General features: G+C 38.3%; 2 protein-coding genes across 2 annotated transcripts; one reads left to right on the top strand and one right to left on the bottom strand.

The window, feature by feature from the left end:
* Positions 1–1,376: 1,376 nt before the first annotated feature.
* Positions 1,377–4,518, bottom strand: fmodb (fibromodulin b). The gene is made up of 3 exons (XM_026368653.1): positions 4,440–4,518; positions 2,674–3,581; positions 1,377–1,528 (listed from the first exon to the last, which is right to left on the bottom strand). The coding sequence occupies exons 2-3, from the start codon at positions 3,557–3,559 to the stop codon at positions 1,377–1,379; spliced, it is 1,038 nt and encodes a 345-aa protein (XP_026224438.1). The 5' UTR covers positions 3,560–3,581; positions 4,440–4,518.
* Positions 4,519–10,945: 6,427 nt separating this feature from the next.
* On the top strand, positions 10,946–17,641 carry eif2d (eukaryotic translation initiation factor 2D). Its single transcript, XM_026366840.1, has 15 exons — positions 10,946–11,159; positions 11,733–11,923; positions 12,013–12,096; positions 12,191–12,281; positions 12,358–12,465; positions 13,186–13,457; positions 13,783–13,900; positions 13,980–14,025; positions 14,107–14,213; positions 14,316–14,474; positions 15,333–15,422; positions 15,869–15,964; positions 16,627–16,747; positions 17,165–17,339; positions 17,443–17,641. The coding sequence occupies exons 1-15, from the start codon at positions 11,104–11,106 to the stop codon at positions 17,511–17,513; spliced, it is 1,785 nt and encodes a 594-aa protein (XP_026222625.1). The 5' UTR covers positions 10,946–11,103; the 3' UTR covers positions 17,514–17,641.
* Positions 17,642–18,132: the final 491 nt, after the last annotated feature.

Genomic DNA, 18,132 nt, shown 5'->3' with positions numbered 1-18,132 from the left:
ATGACTTTTGCTCATGTTTACTCAGTGATGGCCCAGCCTAATGTTTTATAATAATGAATTGCATAATGTCTGACTTTGAGAAGAGTTGGCCAAAAGTAAAACATTTGTATGTGTCTCAGAGAGGACCACATCAGTAAATCCTGTCAAAAGATTCCCATATGTGAAGTTAAGGAGAAAAAAAATACCCAAAAAAACAGCCCTACCCCAGATCCTCTGCAGAACCACGCACAGTCTGCAATATAACATGATCTATAACACACTTAATTTCACAGGCTACTGCTTATCAGTGTGCAAACCACTGTTACACTGGCAGTAATCCATCCTTTATCCCAGGACATTGCTCCATTACAAAACAAGGAAAGTATTTTTATAATTCAATTTAGTGCCTTTCTGCAGAGGATTAAAGGCAGCTGTGGAAGATGAAAAGGCAAGTTGTCTTCAACGATAAATATGTAAGAACTGCCTAAGACCAGAATTGTCAAGAGGGCCGACACCCTTTTTCTCTCTCCCAGCCTCTCTGCCTTCTTCGCTTTTAAATTAGAGGAAACATTGTTGTAGCTAAAAATATATCATTGTCAGCTGTTTAAGGGACAAATGACTCTTAACAAAGTAAACTAAATGATGCAGGTTAAAATTATGAAATTAGCTTAATGGGACTTAAGCTGCCTGTCAAGCAGCTTTCAGATTTCTATAAGATATATAATACAGTACACATTAGCTGAGAAATTACCTATTAATACAGTGTGTGAAACCAATATATGGTTAGTTCTGGCTCATATGGAGGATTAAATATTTTACATGGATTTTAGAATCAAACTTGAGCTAATGATGAGAAAAACTATAAAGAGTGCTCAAAGTAAAGTATTCAGTAACAGTTAATTCATTGTTGTGCATTATAATAGGTCAAAATACAAACTTGTATATAAAAATAATAATGGATCATATCTGCTCAACCTGCTGTTTTATCAACTTGTGCCACATGATGGAGGCAAAGATCCTAACTGGACGTGATGATTGGCAGTTATGCTGCACACAGATTGTACTTTGTTCAGACATTACACAAGCAGAAAGTGTTGTCATCAGCTGAAACCTTTTTAAAATAGTGTATTATTAGCAGGAATACTGGAACCGCTAAGGTATTTACTTTTCTGAAACCATGTCATTCATCTGGTCATCATCATTTGCCTGGAATCTGAATGTACGATTATAAAATTGTGTCATTTCCCATTGATTAATAGTGAATAATAATAATAATAATAATAATAATAATAATAATAATAATAATAATAATAATAGCTCTCTTAACAGAACATTTTAAAATGTTTTTATAGAGAAGCCTGTGAATCATGTGTTACAGACACATAGATCAAGAAGTGCTACACATCAATAGAGGCAACAAGCCGCAAACAGTAGGCAGCTTCAGCAGGAATGTCTTTGGCACTGATCTCATTGGCATCCAGACGCAGCATTCTCAGCCTGGAGAAGTTGGTCATGTCGACTGTACTGCAAAAACTGCTAAGGGAGAACTCTGAAAGACACAAGAGGATATGAACAGAGGCATTTTTTTCTCACACAGTCACTCACGCTCATCATGAGTCATGTCGGGCAGCAACAAATCCATTCACATCCCACGTGCTATCAAAATAAGTCAGCTTTAATAAAGATGAGTACTGCAACACAGTCCCCCAGAGACTTTTACACATGTTTGTGCTAAAAAGCAAAAGTATGTTCTCACATTTCCACTGGTTGAAAAACATCACAGTTTACCTTTTTATTGTATCTCTTTATTGTGATGTTTGGTATTTTGTAAAGTCTCCGCTAAAGAAAGTGTTTATGTAAAACCCCTATGTGGCGTGATTCGAAACACTCATACACACACACGTTTAAAATCCAGCATTTGCTGTCATCTAGCGGTTGAAAGTTTTCACTTTGTTGAATGCTCAACCTCCACCCTGGAAGCAACGGGTGGTGTTACATCACTGTCATTGCCAAAAGAGCACCAATTGCAAATAGTGGAGTTTAGTGGCTGTACCGCATGTGGTTTGAAGCTGAGGGATGCTGAAATTCCAAACACAATTAAATGGTGGTCTGATAACAAGGAAGCTAGAAACAACGAGGGTGAACTGGTGCATGTCTGAACTTCACTTTAGTTCAAAATCACACAAGCAACTGGTGTGCGTTAAGTCGCCGGAGGGCGGGCATGTTGAGCTCACTTTAGTGCGACCATTTTCAAATGACATACAAGAAGAAAGTGAGTGTAATTCCTTTCAATAAACTACTGGCTCTCCAACCAAAATTTGGTGATCTTTCTTCCCTAACATTTTTTCTATCCACATTTATTTCACCGAAACCTTGTTGTTAACATTTCATAACTAAACCTTTTGTGTACCGCAATAAATTATCCATCTCAATTATAATAACTACTTCCTAAAGGAGTAGCAACTGATGTTCGTGATGTTAAAGAAACTGTGATGTACAACTAGAAAGTCATGTCGACGTAGCAGTAACCATAATTTTACAATAAAATAATGATCATCACATATTTAATCAATCTAAAAATTCACATTATTCTGATTATTAGTGGAATAGATTGTTTCCCACGGGATTTCCTTTAATATTTTTATGTTAAACACCAAATATCTTAACATAAAGGTAATCAAGAAACATCCATACCTTTGATCTTATTTGCTTGCAAATAAAGGTTTTCCAGGTTTCTACTGATAACAGGGATCTTCTCCAGTTTATTGAAGGACAGGTCAAGCTCAACCAGCATGCTGACATTGAAGACGTGTGGTGGAAGTCCTTTATCGGTCAGCTTATTATGAGCCAAGCGGGCAAACTGCAGTTCAGGAGACATGGTGAAAATGCCAGCCGGGACACTCTCTATGTTGTTAAACTCCAGGTAAAGCTGCTGCAGCCTCTCAGGTAGGACAGGGACTTTGCTCAGCCTGTTTTCCCTCATATCCAGCATGGTCAGAGACTTTAGTCCCTTGAATACACCTCCAGCATCCTCTATGTCATTTGCTTGGAGATGGAGAGTGGTGAGGTTGGCCATCCCTTCGAGTGATTTGAGCTGGATGTTTGAGATCTTGTTGTGACTAAGTCGCAGGTCTGTTATAGAGTTGGGCAAGTTCAGAGGCACGCGAGTAAGCTCATTGTGATCCAAGAACAGCCGGTCCAGGTTCCTGAGCTTGGTGAAGACGTCCCTGCCAATCTTGTCTGAGTTGAGATGGTTGTGAGATAACACAACCCAGACCAAGTTAGTAGCATTATCAAACACACCATCCTGGATGCCTGTGATCTGGTTACGCTGCAAGTAGACGTACTTAATATGTGAAGGAACGTATGGAACATGCTGAAGGTTGCGGCTGTGACAGTACATAGCTGTAGGGTAGTTTGAAGGGCAGTCGCACTCTAGGGGACAGTCCACATCCTTGGCTTGCCAGGCACCATGCCACCGGCGCCCTCGCAAATAGGACAGCCAGTGTAACTGGCTGTACTGCTGACTGATGCTCAGATCCACTGTTCCTATTATGAGGAGGAGCACCAAGTTCCACATGATCACTTAATGGAAAACCCAGCTGGAAAAAAAACACAATTTTAAGTCAAATGTAAAACATTTTCACACTGCTTAACCCAAAATATGTAATCTCTGGTAGTACAAAATACTTTACAACTAACTTTTGCAACTCCTTGCAGGTCCTTTCTCCTTGCTCCACTTTTTAAATTACAGTAGGTGTAAATTACAGTAAACCTACCAGTTGCTTGATGGCTCCTCACTTGTTCACGTCGAATGTATCTTCTTTAGACTGACTGGAATATGTTGTGGGTATAGCGTAAATATCCCCCCTCTCCCTACAGCTGCAGACACAGCCACAGCCAACCAGACTCATTAGAGCACATACATTTTTCCACTTGCATCCCCAACCTACACTACAACATATCACCTCCAGTCATGTCCACATCAGTTCCATCTGTGAGCCAGTGCAGACATCTGCTTTTTAACAACCTGTTTACCCTTACTGTGTCATTCCTTATCATTAGTACAGCCACTTCATACTTGCCCTGCTGTTTATTGTGGTTGTGTGGAGGGTCTGGACAGGGTGAGGGGTTACTGTATAGAAAACATGGCAAACCACACTAGAAGCTATTTTTGATGGTGTGTTGCTTGTCAGCTAAAACAGATAAGCTTAGTTATGGTTTTAAGTCTAAATCGTGAGTCACAATATGATTTAGTTTCAACATGTCAGGTATAAGAAACCCTGTTATTTGTCCACGATTGTTCCTCCTTAAGCATTTTTTCTTTCGCATGCAAGCCTCAGGTACTTGTCAATTACAGTTTTCAAGATGAGGAGAAAGTTAACACATGTTTGAGCTGGCACCTGTAGCTAGAACAGCATCATTATCATCCTGCATATTGTTTTCAGAATGTGCCTTACCATTCATGTCCTCCACTGGAGCATGAAAATTGGAAACAGAGTTTCAGGGATTATACTTTATTTCCTCTGTCTGCTCCCCGATCCCCTTTGCAGAAGTGTACAAGACAGCGTGCTTAAAAAGTAAGTTGTACAGCTAGTAATAGACCCTAATCACCAAACAATTACATCCTATTGGAGAAGGGAGGGAACCTCAGGATACAGATGGAACTATTTTACACAAAGAACTTGGCAGATTTTTAGTCAGAGGACAATATTCTCTGACCAAAATCAGACTGTAACTGAAACCATATCTGTAACAGTAATGTTGCGTGATGTTGCAAGATCCTAACTTTAAGAAACCATGCCTATTATTGTGTTATTACTGTTCTGTCAACATCAATTACACACTGAATTCCTCAAATTTATCCAAAGTAGCAGTAATTAGTGGGGGAAATTAAAAGGTTTCCAGCTAAACAACTTTGATGTTGGATTTATCATTGACTTATGATCAAACAGTGTCCAAATCTCCATATAATCCACTTTATATAACAAACTTTAATATTTTGTATCTGGCCAAGATAGCTTTGTTTTCTGTGTCCTTGTGTGTGTGTCCGTGTGTGTCTTTGAAAGTCTGAATTAAAACAGGATGCAAAAGATGAAAATATTGTCCCATAATTAGAACGTCGTGTTTAATTCAAAACATTCTGTGTGGGCGTCATGTATTCATGGGTCCCAGCACAGCCTCAAAAGCCTATATAGTCGCAATTATAGGACAGCACACAAGAAATGTCCAGCCTGGAGCCGTTCTGCTGCAGTGAGCTGTGCCATAAGGTAAAGCTTAAATTATTCTCTTGACATGAGTAGATTTCATAAAAAACTACACATGGCAGAGACTATAATTGAAAAATATGTTGATTTGAAACAGATATAAATATTTTCTGCATGAGAATTCTTTTAAAAAATGAGAAGTTGTAAGAGTTTGAGTTTGTGTCCTAACTTGTTGACTTTAACATTAGCATTAAATACTATAATGCTAATGTAATGTGCTAATTTTTAAAACATTTTCAAATGCACAATATTTAGTCATTCTGCACTGGAAAGGTTCAAGGTTCAAGGTCCAATTCATTTATTACTGACTTAGCTGATTCTGTTGCTACAGTAATTATCTTCACATAGGATTGCAGTCCTTAGGTGAAAAGTGGAACAGGTATATAATGAAACAGCTCTGACCGTTCTTACATAACCTATTTCAATGCAAAAATCTATTTCATTTCATCATTACACAAATCCATAAGCAGGAGCTTTCCTAAATCTTCAAAAAACAAATGATCAAAAAAGGCGCAAGTGACATGTGAAAAAAGATCTTTGTGACAACAGGCAGTTATTGCAATTATTGCAAACAACTGAGAGGCTAGTCATGTATTTGACTTTAGATGCTAACAACGAATGTCTACGTGATCTTACAATATGCACAAGCGCAGAATTTATCAAGAAATTTATTCCAGAGTACAGACAGGATAATAGTGATGTGTAACATTTTCCACTGCACGTCTTGATGCTATTCCCTTAATCTAATGTTCACTGCCATGGACTTTTCTTTCCAAGTCATTCGCACAACATGCTTCATGCATTACATCTGTTATTAATGCTTGGACAATGTTACAGGCACAAAGTTCAGTTTTGTCAACGAAATGCACCTGATTGCAAGAATGATTATTTCTACAGATGTTAAATAGGTTTTAGATACTGTGCTGCTACAACATCAAAGAAAACACCTTTTAGTGTCAAGGAGAAATGTTTCTGAAATCACCATCCAAATGAATGTGGCAGTATCCCGAGGCAAAAGCTTTATTTAAATGATTTTAGCACTGAGCACGTACCTTCTTTTATCTACTCAATAACAAATTTGCCTGTATGGGTGTGTGTGTCTATGTGAAACTGAATACTTCTATAGCTTTTTTTTCTATCTATATCAAAATAAGAAATAACTGTATCATCAAATACAAGGTGGCTTTACAATGCCCTTCAAGACAAAGAAAAAGGGATACACATAAACAGCACCAACATTTACCTTAACTTTGTCTCAGACATCCTGTTTCTTGGGCAGAACGTGGTTGTTTGAGTTGTGTGTGGGACCTGCAGTCTGCAAACATCTTTCTAAACCAGCATTTCAAGACAAATAGTTTCAAGCCCAAAGAAAGTTTCTTACATCATCTTCATCGTCATCATCATCCAGTGTTCACTCCACCAATTATCACCCATATCTTGAGTAGCTGCAGTTAGATAGGCTAGTAATTGTATTGAAGGAAAAGCTTTAACAGAAGGTAGAAACTGAATAAATTCAGAGGTGTGCAGAAAAATGTTGTCTGCAAATTTAGAGAGAAATGCATCAAAAAGAACCGTTTTGTATTCCTAACCTAAATGTTTTTTCTCAATGAGTCTTCTTCATAAAAGGATTCTTTTACGGACTTGATGTACTGTAAATAGCTTACTGTCATCTCTTCATAAGGAGCTGCTCCTCTATAAGATTTGATCACTATCCTAATCAATGTCCCCAAACCTGTCATGTAAAGCCGTCTGTTCTGCTTCATTGGTTTGAAAGATTCACTCGCATAAAAATAAGTAATCCACAGGTCTGGTCAACTCGATCATACCTAAGAGAAAAACTGTTTAAACTGTTCCTTTGACACTCCAGCCCATTACGGCTGTATACATTTGATATCCACATGGTCTAGATGGACCGATTCCTGAGCATATCTTCAACTTGGATTTCTTTCAAGATCACTGGTTCTTTGGTCTTACCAAGATAGGACGGGGTGAAACATGGTGTTGCATTTGAACATCCATCGGCTGGGGGAGGGCATGTTATCATTTGGAAGTGTACAGCAGGTTCTCCGGCTGAAAGAGGTAGTGACAGGGATCAAGATTCTGGACAACACACTTGTTATTGTCTGTTGATCTACCACAACTGAAAAATTATATTAATAAGAATAAAAACTAAATAAATAGGCTGCATGTAAACAATAGTCACATAAAAATCTCTTATTTCTTTTGACAACATGATGAATCTAATACAACTCTTCGGCAGGGCAGTTTTGTCTGTGATTAATATTATATGTTACATATCTTGAGAGGTTACAAATGATGTGGTAACAACTGACAATTTTATAATAGAGAAGCAGACACAGAATTTCATTTATGAAGCTGGAAGTGTTGGAGATCAGTTACAGATGCTGCAAATGACTTTATGATCCCTTCTCTGATTTGCCAGGCTAAACAAGGCATCTGTTGTAAGTGTGAACTGAGGATTCCTGTCACATTATCTCAAGTTTCTCTGCCTCTTCATGTCTCTGTGAACAATGCTACTAGAACGCGAGGAATGTCTGTCTGAGGCTTCTGAACAACAAAAATAAAGAGGAGAGAAGGAAATGATGGGTGAGACTGAATACAGAAAAATCCACATTAAACCAAGCATTTAACAACACATTTTAAAATGGTTAACTTTTCTATATGACAATGTCTGCCTCCCACCGTGTTCTACACATGCATGGTCGCCCTTTGTTTTGAATATGGCTGAATAACTCATCCCCAGCTGTGCTGAAAATAAAAAAATAAAGATATAATGAGTGTGTAAAGATTTTAAGGCTAGGTTTTCCAAGGCTGCCCAAGGCTACATTTTACCACAGTTGTTTGTTTATAATTATATTATTTATATATTGAATCCCACTCGTAATATAGTAGTACAAGATCAGGACACACACTATAATTAGTTTATCTGATGATAACTGTCTGACTAATTGTACAAAATGCCACCAAATTATAGAAAATCACACATTTATTACTAGTATTAGTATTTAATCAATTCATTAATTACAAAATAGCTGCACAATGATCAATTAAGATAACCGGTAACAGCTGGTGTGATCAGAGCTGAATTAGCAGACAATAAACTGTCAATTAGCTCTTTAGGGAAAGGGTTGCTAATCTAAATCTAACAAGGCTGGAAACATTCTACCATTAAAAACGCTAAGCAGTGAGTATTATTCATTTATGACATCACATTAATTTTTTTTTTATTTTTAGTTGTGAGTACAGTTATTCTTTTGTAATCTATTAGGTGAATAGCTGAACTCATTAGGTTGACGCCTGCTTTATTATATACTAGACAAAGCAGGCCCCTTGTGCTTTTTATTACTTTCTGCCCTGAAGTGTTGTGGAAACTACAATACTCACCTCAGTTGGTTTCCATTAAAAAAGAAACTTATTCCACCAGCTCACAGAGAAACTAGCAGAAGCCGCAACTCCCAGGAGCCATTGAAATATGAGCAATGTCCAGGGAAGGAAATCTACGTTTGTCAACATATGTTATTACTTTTTAGAAGCAGACAGAGATTATTAGCTGATTGTGCTGAACACACCACACCATCTCAATAAGGAGATACTTCCTGCATTGGTAGAGATTCTCATAAATACCTGTGATGGGTACAATGTGGGGACAAGCTGACTGCCTCCAGAGGAGCTCCACCTCTTGTCTGGAGTGTGGACAATCCTGAAACACAGAAAGACAAAAAACTGTAACATATTTGAGGAGATTTCGGTTCCAAATGTGTAAATCTCCTCCAGCTGTTGAATGCTTCTATGGTTTTGCCAGTATGGCTGCGTTACAAGTCAGTCAATACTGGTGATGCTGTTAGTCTAATATTGGTTTTAAAAGCAGTAGTTCCCATTTCTAAATTAATTATTTTAAAATTCTAATTAGTATTGGCTGTCTCCAATGTGACAAATGTGAAGATTTGAACCTTTTTTTTCTCAAACGTGACTAATATTGATGGAATTGTAGCCATCGTGAAGAGTGTGCCATCTGCCCTCCTACCTCTCCAGAAACCATTATTGCATGTTCCCCTCTCCCTTTCATCATTTGAAGACTCTCAACATGGCTCTTTTAAAGCAGACCCCTGTAGATGCAGGGCAGCCGCTGGGCAAAGTGTAATTTACAAATTCTAAAACATAAATTACACTCTGAAAAACTGTCTCTTGTACAAAAAATGACAGGTTTTAGTGAGAAAAATGTACCATGAACCCACCTCTTGAACCCTCAGCTCCAACTCTAAGTATGGCCTGTCACTCCAAATGTACCAAGCACAACAGGCACTTTGTAGTTGGATATGCATCACACATGCCTTAGGAGTGACCAATTGATGCCAGAGGAATGCAGAGGGGTAATAAATTCATTTAGCTCTTCCTATTGGCTGGAACTCAGAAAGACAAGCAGGACACATGCTGTCCTAAGGAAAGAGTGTATGAAAAGCAGATTTTCGAAAATCAAAGATAAGAGACCATCTGTTAACTTTCAACTCAGCTTGATGCATTCTGAGTTCATTCTTGTCTGCACTTTCCATGACTGGTTCAGAGAACGTGACAAATGGCAGACAAGCTCAAGGCACCAAGATTGTTGCTAATCGCCAGTCTTTAATCCTGGTTACCACTCATAAGTCATAAAAAATGAGTTTCAAAGAAAATCGAGAAAATCTGTGTCTAATTACATCAATGTAGATACAGTAAAAAAGTAAGTGGAGAAAGAGAGAGACCTTTGGGTGAAGCTGTATGGAACCGATTAAGTGCACAGCTCTGTTTTTTAACCCAAACAAGGTAGAGCTGCTTTTCAATTAATCAATTGCTCAATAGATGGAAAATTAAACTGGAACTACTTTGAAAATCACATAATTGTTTTCATGAATCTTAATGCAATCATCAAAACTTTTTAAGCAAAGAAAAAAAAAAGCAAATGTTTGATGGTTCCAAGTTGGATCAAATGTCAAGATTTAAAACTACTTTTCTATGTTTTAGTACATATCAATGAAATTAATGCCTTTGGGTTCTTTGTATTATTGTTCAGACAAAACAAGACATCTGAACACTAGGGACAACAGTTCATTCATTCATTTAATCAAAAGATGAAAATTATCAAGAAAATCCCAATACATTCAACAATCTTGTTTTAATTTAGCAAACACAGTGACAGCTGAGCTCATGTTTAAAGTGCTGTCTATGAACAACCTGTATACATGCTGAAGAAGACCACCTACAGCACTTTAAATTCATATTCCATGGAACTGTATTAATTAATTATAATGAATTTGGCGATGAAATAGGTAAAAATCCAATCCTAATATACTGTCAGTTAGGAAAAACATGAAGTATTTATATTGCTGCCAAATGCATAATGTGCAAGCCCATGCAAAGCCTATGCCATCACAACTGACATAGGTATGACATGGTTAAGTATCAAAATCCAGAGAGCCAAATAAAAAAAGTCTGATCTCTGAATGAACTCTGAAATTTTTGTTGATACCCTATCTACCTTACATGTGCAAATTGTAGTAGCCTATAAAGAGTATGAGAGAAAATATTCAAGAAGGCTGCTGTCCATCCATCCATCCATTATGCTCAACGTAAAGCCCCAGTGCCTCGGAACTAATGTTTCATCGCGTTGCAGTTTCTCATCGGACATAAATATGCGTCGGACAGTTATGTTCAGTAGTTACTAGTAGTTGTTACTGTCTCAGCAATTTGTGTAGTTCACACGTTGCTGTAGCATTTATATGCGGATATATTAAAATAGTTACTTTATTTCAGGAGGGGATATGTTGAATTCATCGCAGTAGTTATTTATTTTACTGGAAAGATGTTTGCTAAACCGTTTCGTGTCAAGTCCAACACCGTAATCAAAGGATCAGACAGGTGAGTCGGTGCTGCCAGCTGCCTGTTCCTCGCCAAATATACTTCATATCCCGTTTTTCAATGTAGTTTGTTATTGTAAGGTATATAGAAAGACCAACCGTGATCAAAAAGCTGGACAGATATTAGACGTCGCCTTGCATTGTTGACATAAGTCAAAACTAACGTAGCTCACTGTCTGTGTCTGTGTCTGTGGTTTGTTATCCTCAATTTCCTGTAAATCTCAGCATAAAAAAAAAAAATCAACTCAATCAGCTGGAAATAGATGTTTTGTCTTTTTAATATTTGTATCGTGTATCTTGGAACCTAATATTATTTTTTCCATTTTGACATAATCCAGTTGACCTAGTTGATGAATTATGATTAATTATGTTATCAACAGATTAATCAATTATAGATAATAATTAACTACAGTCCTTATTCACTAAGACAGCTTTCATCATTGATAAAAAGAATGAGCATACTGTATAAAACAAAAATGTCATTTCTTTCAGATATGGACAATATGTGCAGCAGTAGTAACTGCTTTTATCACATACTCAGTGAATGAGACCTTCATTTTGTTTTTGTCTTTAGGAGAAAGCTCAAAGCGGATATATCTGCAGCCTTTCCTTCACTTTCTGCTGATGAGCTGTCCGAGCTGGTCCCCAACAAACAGGAATTAAATGTAGTGAAGATTTATGCACACAAAGGAGATGCAGTGACACTTTATGTTCTTCACAAAAACCCACTGTTCTTTGAAGTAGAACGACGACTCTATCCTACAGGTGGCTTATCTACATTACGTTGGAGCAATTGAATGAATACATTAGTGTAAACTCCTTTAGGTAATCTTGTAAAATAACCTGTTTTTCAGTGTATGCGCTTTGGCATTATCCTGCTCTCCTGCCAGCATTCAGGACATGGCCCCCTGTGCTTCAGAAGTTGATTGGAGGGGCAGGTAAACTCCTTTGTCTAATGTGAGGACCTGGTCTGATGTTTATTAGTCTGCATTTAAATTAATATTATGAAACAAATGCTGTGTTTCCCTAAAGATCTCATGCTGCCAGGGGTGGTGGTCCCCTCAAGTGGTCTACCACATGTGAAACAAGGCGACTGCTGTGCCGTTACAGTGGTTAACAGTAGGTACGTTATGTTCAAATGATTTGGAAAAACGTTCTCACAGATTGAATTGGTTCACTTATCTGATGGTCAATTGCAGAGCTCCTGTTGCCGTTGGCACAGCTGCAGCGTCCAGTGCAGAGATGCAGAGTTTGGGCATGAAAGGACGAGGAGTGTGTGTTCTCCACACATACATGGATAATCTCTGGTGAGAATAATGTGACAAATTTCCACTGTGTTTGGATGAATATTTCTGAAATAGTCTGACATTTTGGGGAATGTGCTTATTTGCCTTTTTGATAAACTTAGGATGAGAAAGTTGATACCACATAAGAGGCGAATTAATTCCAGTTGGACACAGCCAAACTAGCTGTTTTCCCCTGTTCTCAGCAGGTAGGACAATTTGCTAAAAGGACAACTATCTTAAAGGACCTTTGAGTCAGTTCTTAGGAATTAAAATAGACTGGTAAAGTGGTTCAGAGTGGCTAGAAAGAGGTAAAAGGCAAATGACAGTCCACTTTCCAAAATGGCATTTAATGGACTTTCAGAGCATGAAGAAAAGTATTCTCTTGTTTGACGACACAGACAAACCCATGAGACAGACTCATCAGAGTTGAGAGAAGTGTTAGAATTTGAGAAAAATCTGCTCCAGAATGCATGTGACACTTCCCATCCAGTGCTTCAGAGGAAGAAAGGGATAAATTGCCCAAATCAAGGTGTTAAAACTTTGTAGGGAGTGACCCAAGAGGACTCAAAGCTGTTACTTTTGCCAAAGCAGCTTCTATGAAGTAGGTTTATGAAAAGTGCCTCAAATGTTGAGTTGGTAGTCTTAAAGCTTAATGGGTTGCAGAAACCAAAATCATAAATAGTTGACAGGGTTAGTAAATCAGCTATAGCTAAATTTTGCATGTTTTAAAACCTTTTTTAGGGCTTTTGGAGACAAGTCAAGTCCTCCTTCTTTACCCGAAGCAGAGACTGAAGAACAAGGGGTAAGTGAAGAAGAAGAATGTGAGACTTATGAGGAGGAAGAGAAGGAGGAGGTTGAGAAGTGTATGGGGGAGGAGCAGAGTGCCAGTGAAACAGCCACAGATGAAGCCTGTTGTGGTATCGAGGAGCTGAGCCTGGCTGAGGAGGAGGAGGAGGAGAAGGGTGAAAAGTGTAACGAAGAACAGGAGAAAGATGATCAGAAAACACCACAAGGTACCCCGATTTAATCACATCTCCTCCTTAAAAAGTATTTGAAGCCGTAACTTTGACTTTGAAGTACTACCACCACAGTTGTATTCAATCTGTCTCTAATAAGACTAAGCCACCGCTTCTAAAGCACTTCATCCCAGATCCAAATCAAATTGAGACTTCACCACTAAATGGTTGCAGGGCTGACTTGAAGGCTTGCTGAGTTATTTTTGTGACCATATGATTGTGTTTTGTTGACTCAACTGGCGAATAAGTTTATCTTATGTGGCAAAATGGAGCACACTGAGAGAGGAAAGGATGTGACACAGATCATACTCTGATTTCACAGAGATAATGGACGCCCTGCTGCTGCAGTGTTTTCTACACGCTCTTAAGAGCAAAGTGAAGAAGTCAGAGCTCCCTCTGCTGACCAGTACATTTCTCCGCAACCACATGTTCTCCTGCTGGTAAAATATAGTTCATTTTTTTTAAGAGGTGCACAACAGGAATTAAATGTAAAACTGAAAATATCTTAATATTTTTCAGCCCAAGTGGAAAGCAACTTGATATCAAGAAATCCAGTTATAAAAAGGTAAATCAGATGTCAGGTGTTCTATAGATAACTGATTAGGTAATTCACTGGTAAGCATCTATGCGCTGTGTTTTCCTACAGCTGTCCAAGTTTCTACAAACCATGGAGCAGCAGCACAACCTTGTGCGAGTGAAAGAGTTGACCAAGGGTGTGGAGAGCATTGTAGAGGTGGACTGGAAAAATCCAGAGTGAGTCAAACACTACCTCAAATTCTCAAACTCACGACTTACCTCCACGCAAAGTCGCTACCCCTTTTTGCTTATCCTTTGTTTTACTTTGATACTTTATAGGCTGCGTTCTTTCAACGTTCCTGAGACGGACGTTGAAGCGGCTTCGGTGCAGGACGGGGACGGGGACGGGGACGAAAGTCCCTATCATCCTCCTGAGATCACGACTCTGTACTCTGTATCTGCTCGACTGGAGCCTCTCTTTGTGGACGCGAACAAGAGGTGCTTATGTGTGTTTGTGTCTCTGCGCTTCTTGTATGTTGTGAGGATCCTGTTTGACAGAAACCAAACTCGGTAATAGTATTATGTGTAGTTTATCTTTAAATGTAGGTTAAGCATTTAGTTATGGTGGATAAGGGTAAGACATTAGCCTCACATTATGACAGCGAGTGTCCTCACAGAAGTAGACATTCAAAAGCGCGTGACTGTTTGTTTTCCTTCAGACAGCAGGAGGACATAGCAGAGAGAGTTGAAACACATGTGTGAGCAAGCATCCACAGGTTTCATGTTTACTTTAATGAGACACAGAATCCTGAGCAGCTACAGGAGGGCTATGTTGTTGCTGACCTCGACCTCTGACCATCCTGAGATGAGATAAGACTAGATTCCCAAGACAGGTCACACTATTCATTATCTTAGCCTGTGTCCAAAATTACTCCTTTGGTCACTCGCATGCTTTTTAAAATATATTAGAGACAATGAAGGGCTTTCTCTTGTGACACTAATGAGTCTTCAACATGTGCAAAGATCATTTTGAGATCGACATTTAATGTACAGCATTGCTTTCAGAAAGTGCTGGAAATCCTATGGACACATGGACACTTTTTTTTTTAATGTCCTGTCATAGACTCACAGCTTTTTGAACTAATGTTACCACCACAGAGATCTGTGTATTTTGGAAGCCACAGTATAGTGTATACTTTGCACTTCCCAAATCCAGATGCTACTAGTCTGTCTGAGTTGGTGTCAAACTGAGCCGCAGGAAATGTCTAAAAATGAAGATACACTGAGACTTTTTTCACAGTTGCTAATTTGTTCTTTGCAGATTTGATATTGATTTTTGCTTCGGTGTTCCAACAGAAAAGGTACAATCCTGCAGCCTGCTGAAGTAAGAAGCATTGTCACAGAGTATGTGAAGAAGAATGAGCTGGTGGATGAAAATAATAAAAAGTAAGTAGTGATCTCGCTGATCTTAGTTTGAGTTTAATTCTTGGGCCAAGTATCTTTTACCTTTTTTTTTTCCCAGTGAAAAATGACTTGTCCAAAATTATGAGAATTTTGTTTTGGTGTGCTCATGATATGTGTGATTGATATCACAATGTTCCATTGCCAGACAGGTCAGATGTGGTAAAAGGGCAGCATTAATGGTCACTGAACAAATATAGAGTTGACCCCTGGTAATGTGATGTTGTTTTAATTGCCTAAAAAGATTAAATGTAACTCTGAAACTGAAGAGACATCTCCTGTTTCTTTCTAGGTCAATGATGGAGAAATTAAATCTGGCATGGAGCTGGCATAGCAGCATGTTGCATGCCATCCATCAACTCTATGCTCTCTTGTTTTTGTTTTTTTTTCCACAGTAAAAGTAACCTCAGTACTTTTCTCTCTTCTGACAGTTATGTGATTATAAACCCGACTCTATGCGACTGCTTACTGGAAAAATCTGAGTACCAGGAGGTTGACTCTCTCAAGTGGGATGACCTTTTTAGCAGGTAATAATGTATTTCACTTTGTTTAACGGGGGGTTTGACGGTCAGCATGGGACAAAATAATCATCCTAATGCCAACTTTAATCCAAATCTGATCAGTGTCAGGGTCTTTCTGTTGTTCCAGCATCTGGTTTGCATCTGGTCCTATGTAGAGAAGCATCAGCTGCCAAAGAAATGGGTTGCAAATATTTGACTTCCCTTTTCCTCAAGTTAAAAAACAGTTTTACAGTGTTGAAGCAGACAATGACGCAGTTGCTGCTGGTGAGAGGTGTCACATACTGAACTGAACAGGCTTGGGTTGTACTGGTCAGACAACTATTAGCATCGTTCTAAGGAGTTTGTCTTATTGACTGTGGAAGGCCTACATTATTATATCCAAATGTGCTTATTCAGTGGCAACTCGACACACTTTAGCTTCTTGGAAACGTTTAATCTGTCAATAGGATCCTGGTTTAATGTATTTGTATTTTGTGCTTTAGGTAGCAAGTATGAACTGGCAACAATAATGCACAAGGGCTTTGTGGTGATCATATGCTCTGCATTAGGTAGATAGATGAATAGATTAGCAGACACAGTTCAGCAGTAATTCCATAAGTTTCAGTCTGTTTCCGTAAGTTTCTATCTACATTTGCTAATGATTAAACAGTTAAACATCCTTTTCACAGAACTTTGGGAAGGATGCAGGAGTGCTATCAAGTTGTGTTCCCCGGACAAGTACCCACAACAAAGAAGGGTCACATTGAGCCCATAGACATCTCTGTGGCTTCTCGAGGCTCCAACAAGAAGGTGACAAACTACCACTTTGTATTGATTAAATTGATTAAAATTATTTTCACAGAGGCAGAGACAGTGTACATGCAGTTTACATAGCGTGTAGGGTAAGGGTAAGTTTAACATTGACATTTTTTTACCTGATTATGCTAAGTGCTAGATGAAAAGTAAAGTAATACCTAAAGATATGAATCTCATGATGGTGATCATATAAGTCATAATGGTAAATCAGCCCACAATTGTAATGAGACATTTTCAGTTCGCTGTGCAAACTATTTAGTGGAGATATTTTTTACATATAAAGTTACATTTGACATTACTTATAACTTTTGATTAACAATACAGATCTATCTGCAGTAAACTAATATTAGTTCATCTATCATTTGATCGATTTGATGTTTTAGCTTTAATTTCTTCTTGTGCTACCCGTAGGTGACTATAGTAAAGAACCTGGAAGTTTATGGTTTGGATCCTGCTGTCGTGGCGACTGCTTTGCAGCACAGAGTGCAGGCCAGCACCGTCTTACAGCCAGTCCCTGGAGCCAAGGACAAAGTCCTGGTCCAGATCCAAGGCAATCAGATTCTTCAAGTTGGCAATTTGCTACTAGGTTTGGAGCTTAGTAATATCTGAATATTCTACAATTTTTCTCAAACGATTGAATTTCTTTATTTGTACAAATTAATTCACAGTGTCTTTTATTTAAATTTCAGATCATTATCAAATTCCTCGAAAGTACATCCAAGGACTAGACAAAGCTCCAAAAGTTGGCAAGAAGAAGTAGCATTTCAAGGTGCTACACCTGCCGTTTACTGTTTTAAAGCTGCTTTACTGTATGTCAGCACAACAACAATGAACTGTCAGTCAGTTTTATTACATGTCAGTCATGTAATAAAGTTGGTCCACTGTCAACTTCTGAATGATGGTGGTGAGGTTTTTTTTTTCTGCTTTGTCTCTCGAATTTCAGAGTAAACGTACTAAGGTCTTCTAATCCAGCCTAGCAAGTTAATTAGCTTCTGATGGTGAAATATCAAAACCACCACATTGTGCATCCGGTGAAACTACCAAATCAATCAAATATTGATGTCAGATTATATTATATAGATAGATTAAATAGATACTCCCTAAAGGCAATTCAAACATCCAGTGTCTTATTTAGTGTGACAGTATGCGTCAGTGCAAACCACACAACCTGAGTAATCACAACTAATAAGAAGATATGATCACTAATGAGAAACAGACAAAAGGCTGAAAAATAAAAAATAATAAGTATATGAGACATTATGGTTGAATCATGACAATCTTATGCGAACTAGACCATGAATTTGCAGAAGGCCAGAAAATATGCAGGAGGAGGTTTTTGTTTAACAGCCAGAAATCATTTCACATATTTCCACAATTCC

The sequence above is a fragment of the Anabas testudineus genome, chromosome 7, assembly GCF_900324465.2.
Source record: "Anabas testudineus chromosome 7, fAnaTes1.2, whole genome shotgun sequence".
Classification (NCBI taxonomy): domain Eukaryota; kingdom Metazoa; phylum Chordata; class Actinopteri; order Anabantiformes; family Anabantidae; genus Anabas; species Anabas testudineus.
Note: the sequence above shows the minus strand (reverse complement) of the source record. Positions and strands in the feature narration are given on the sequence as shown.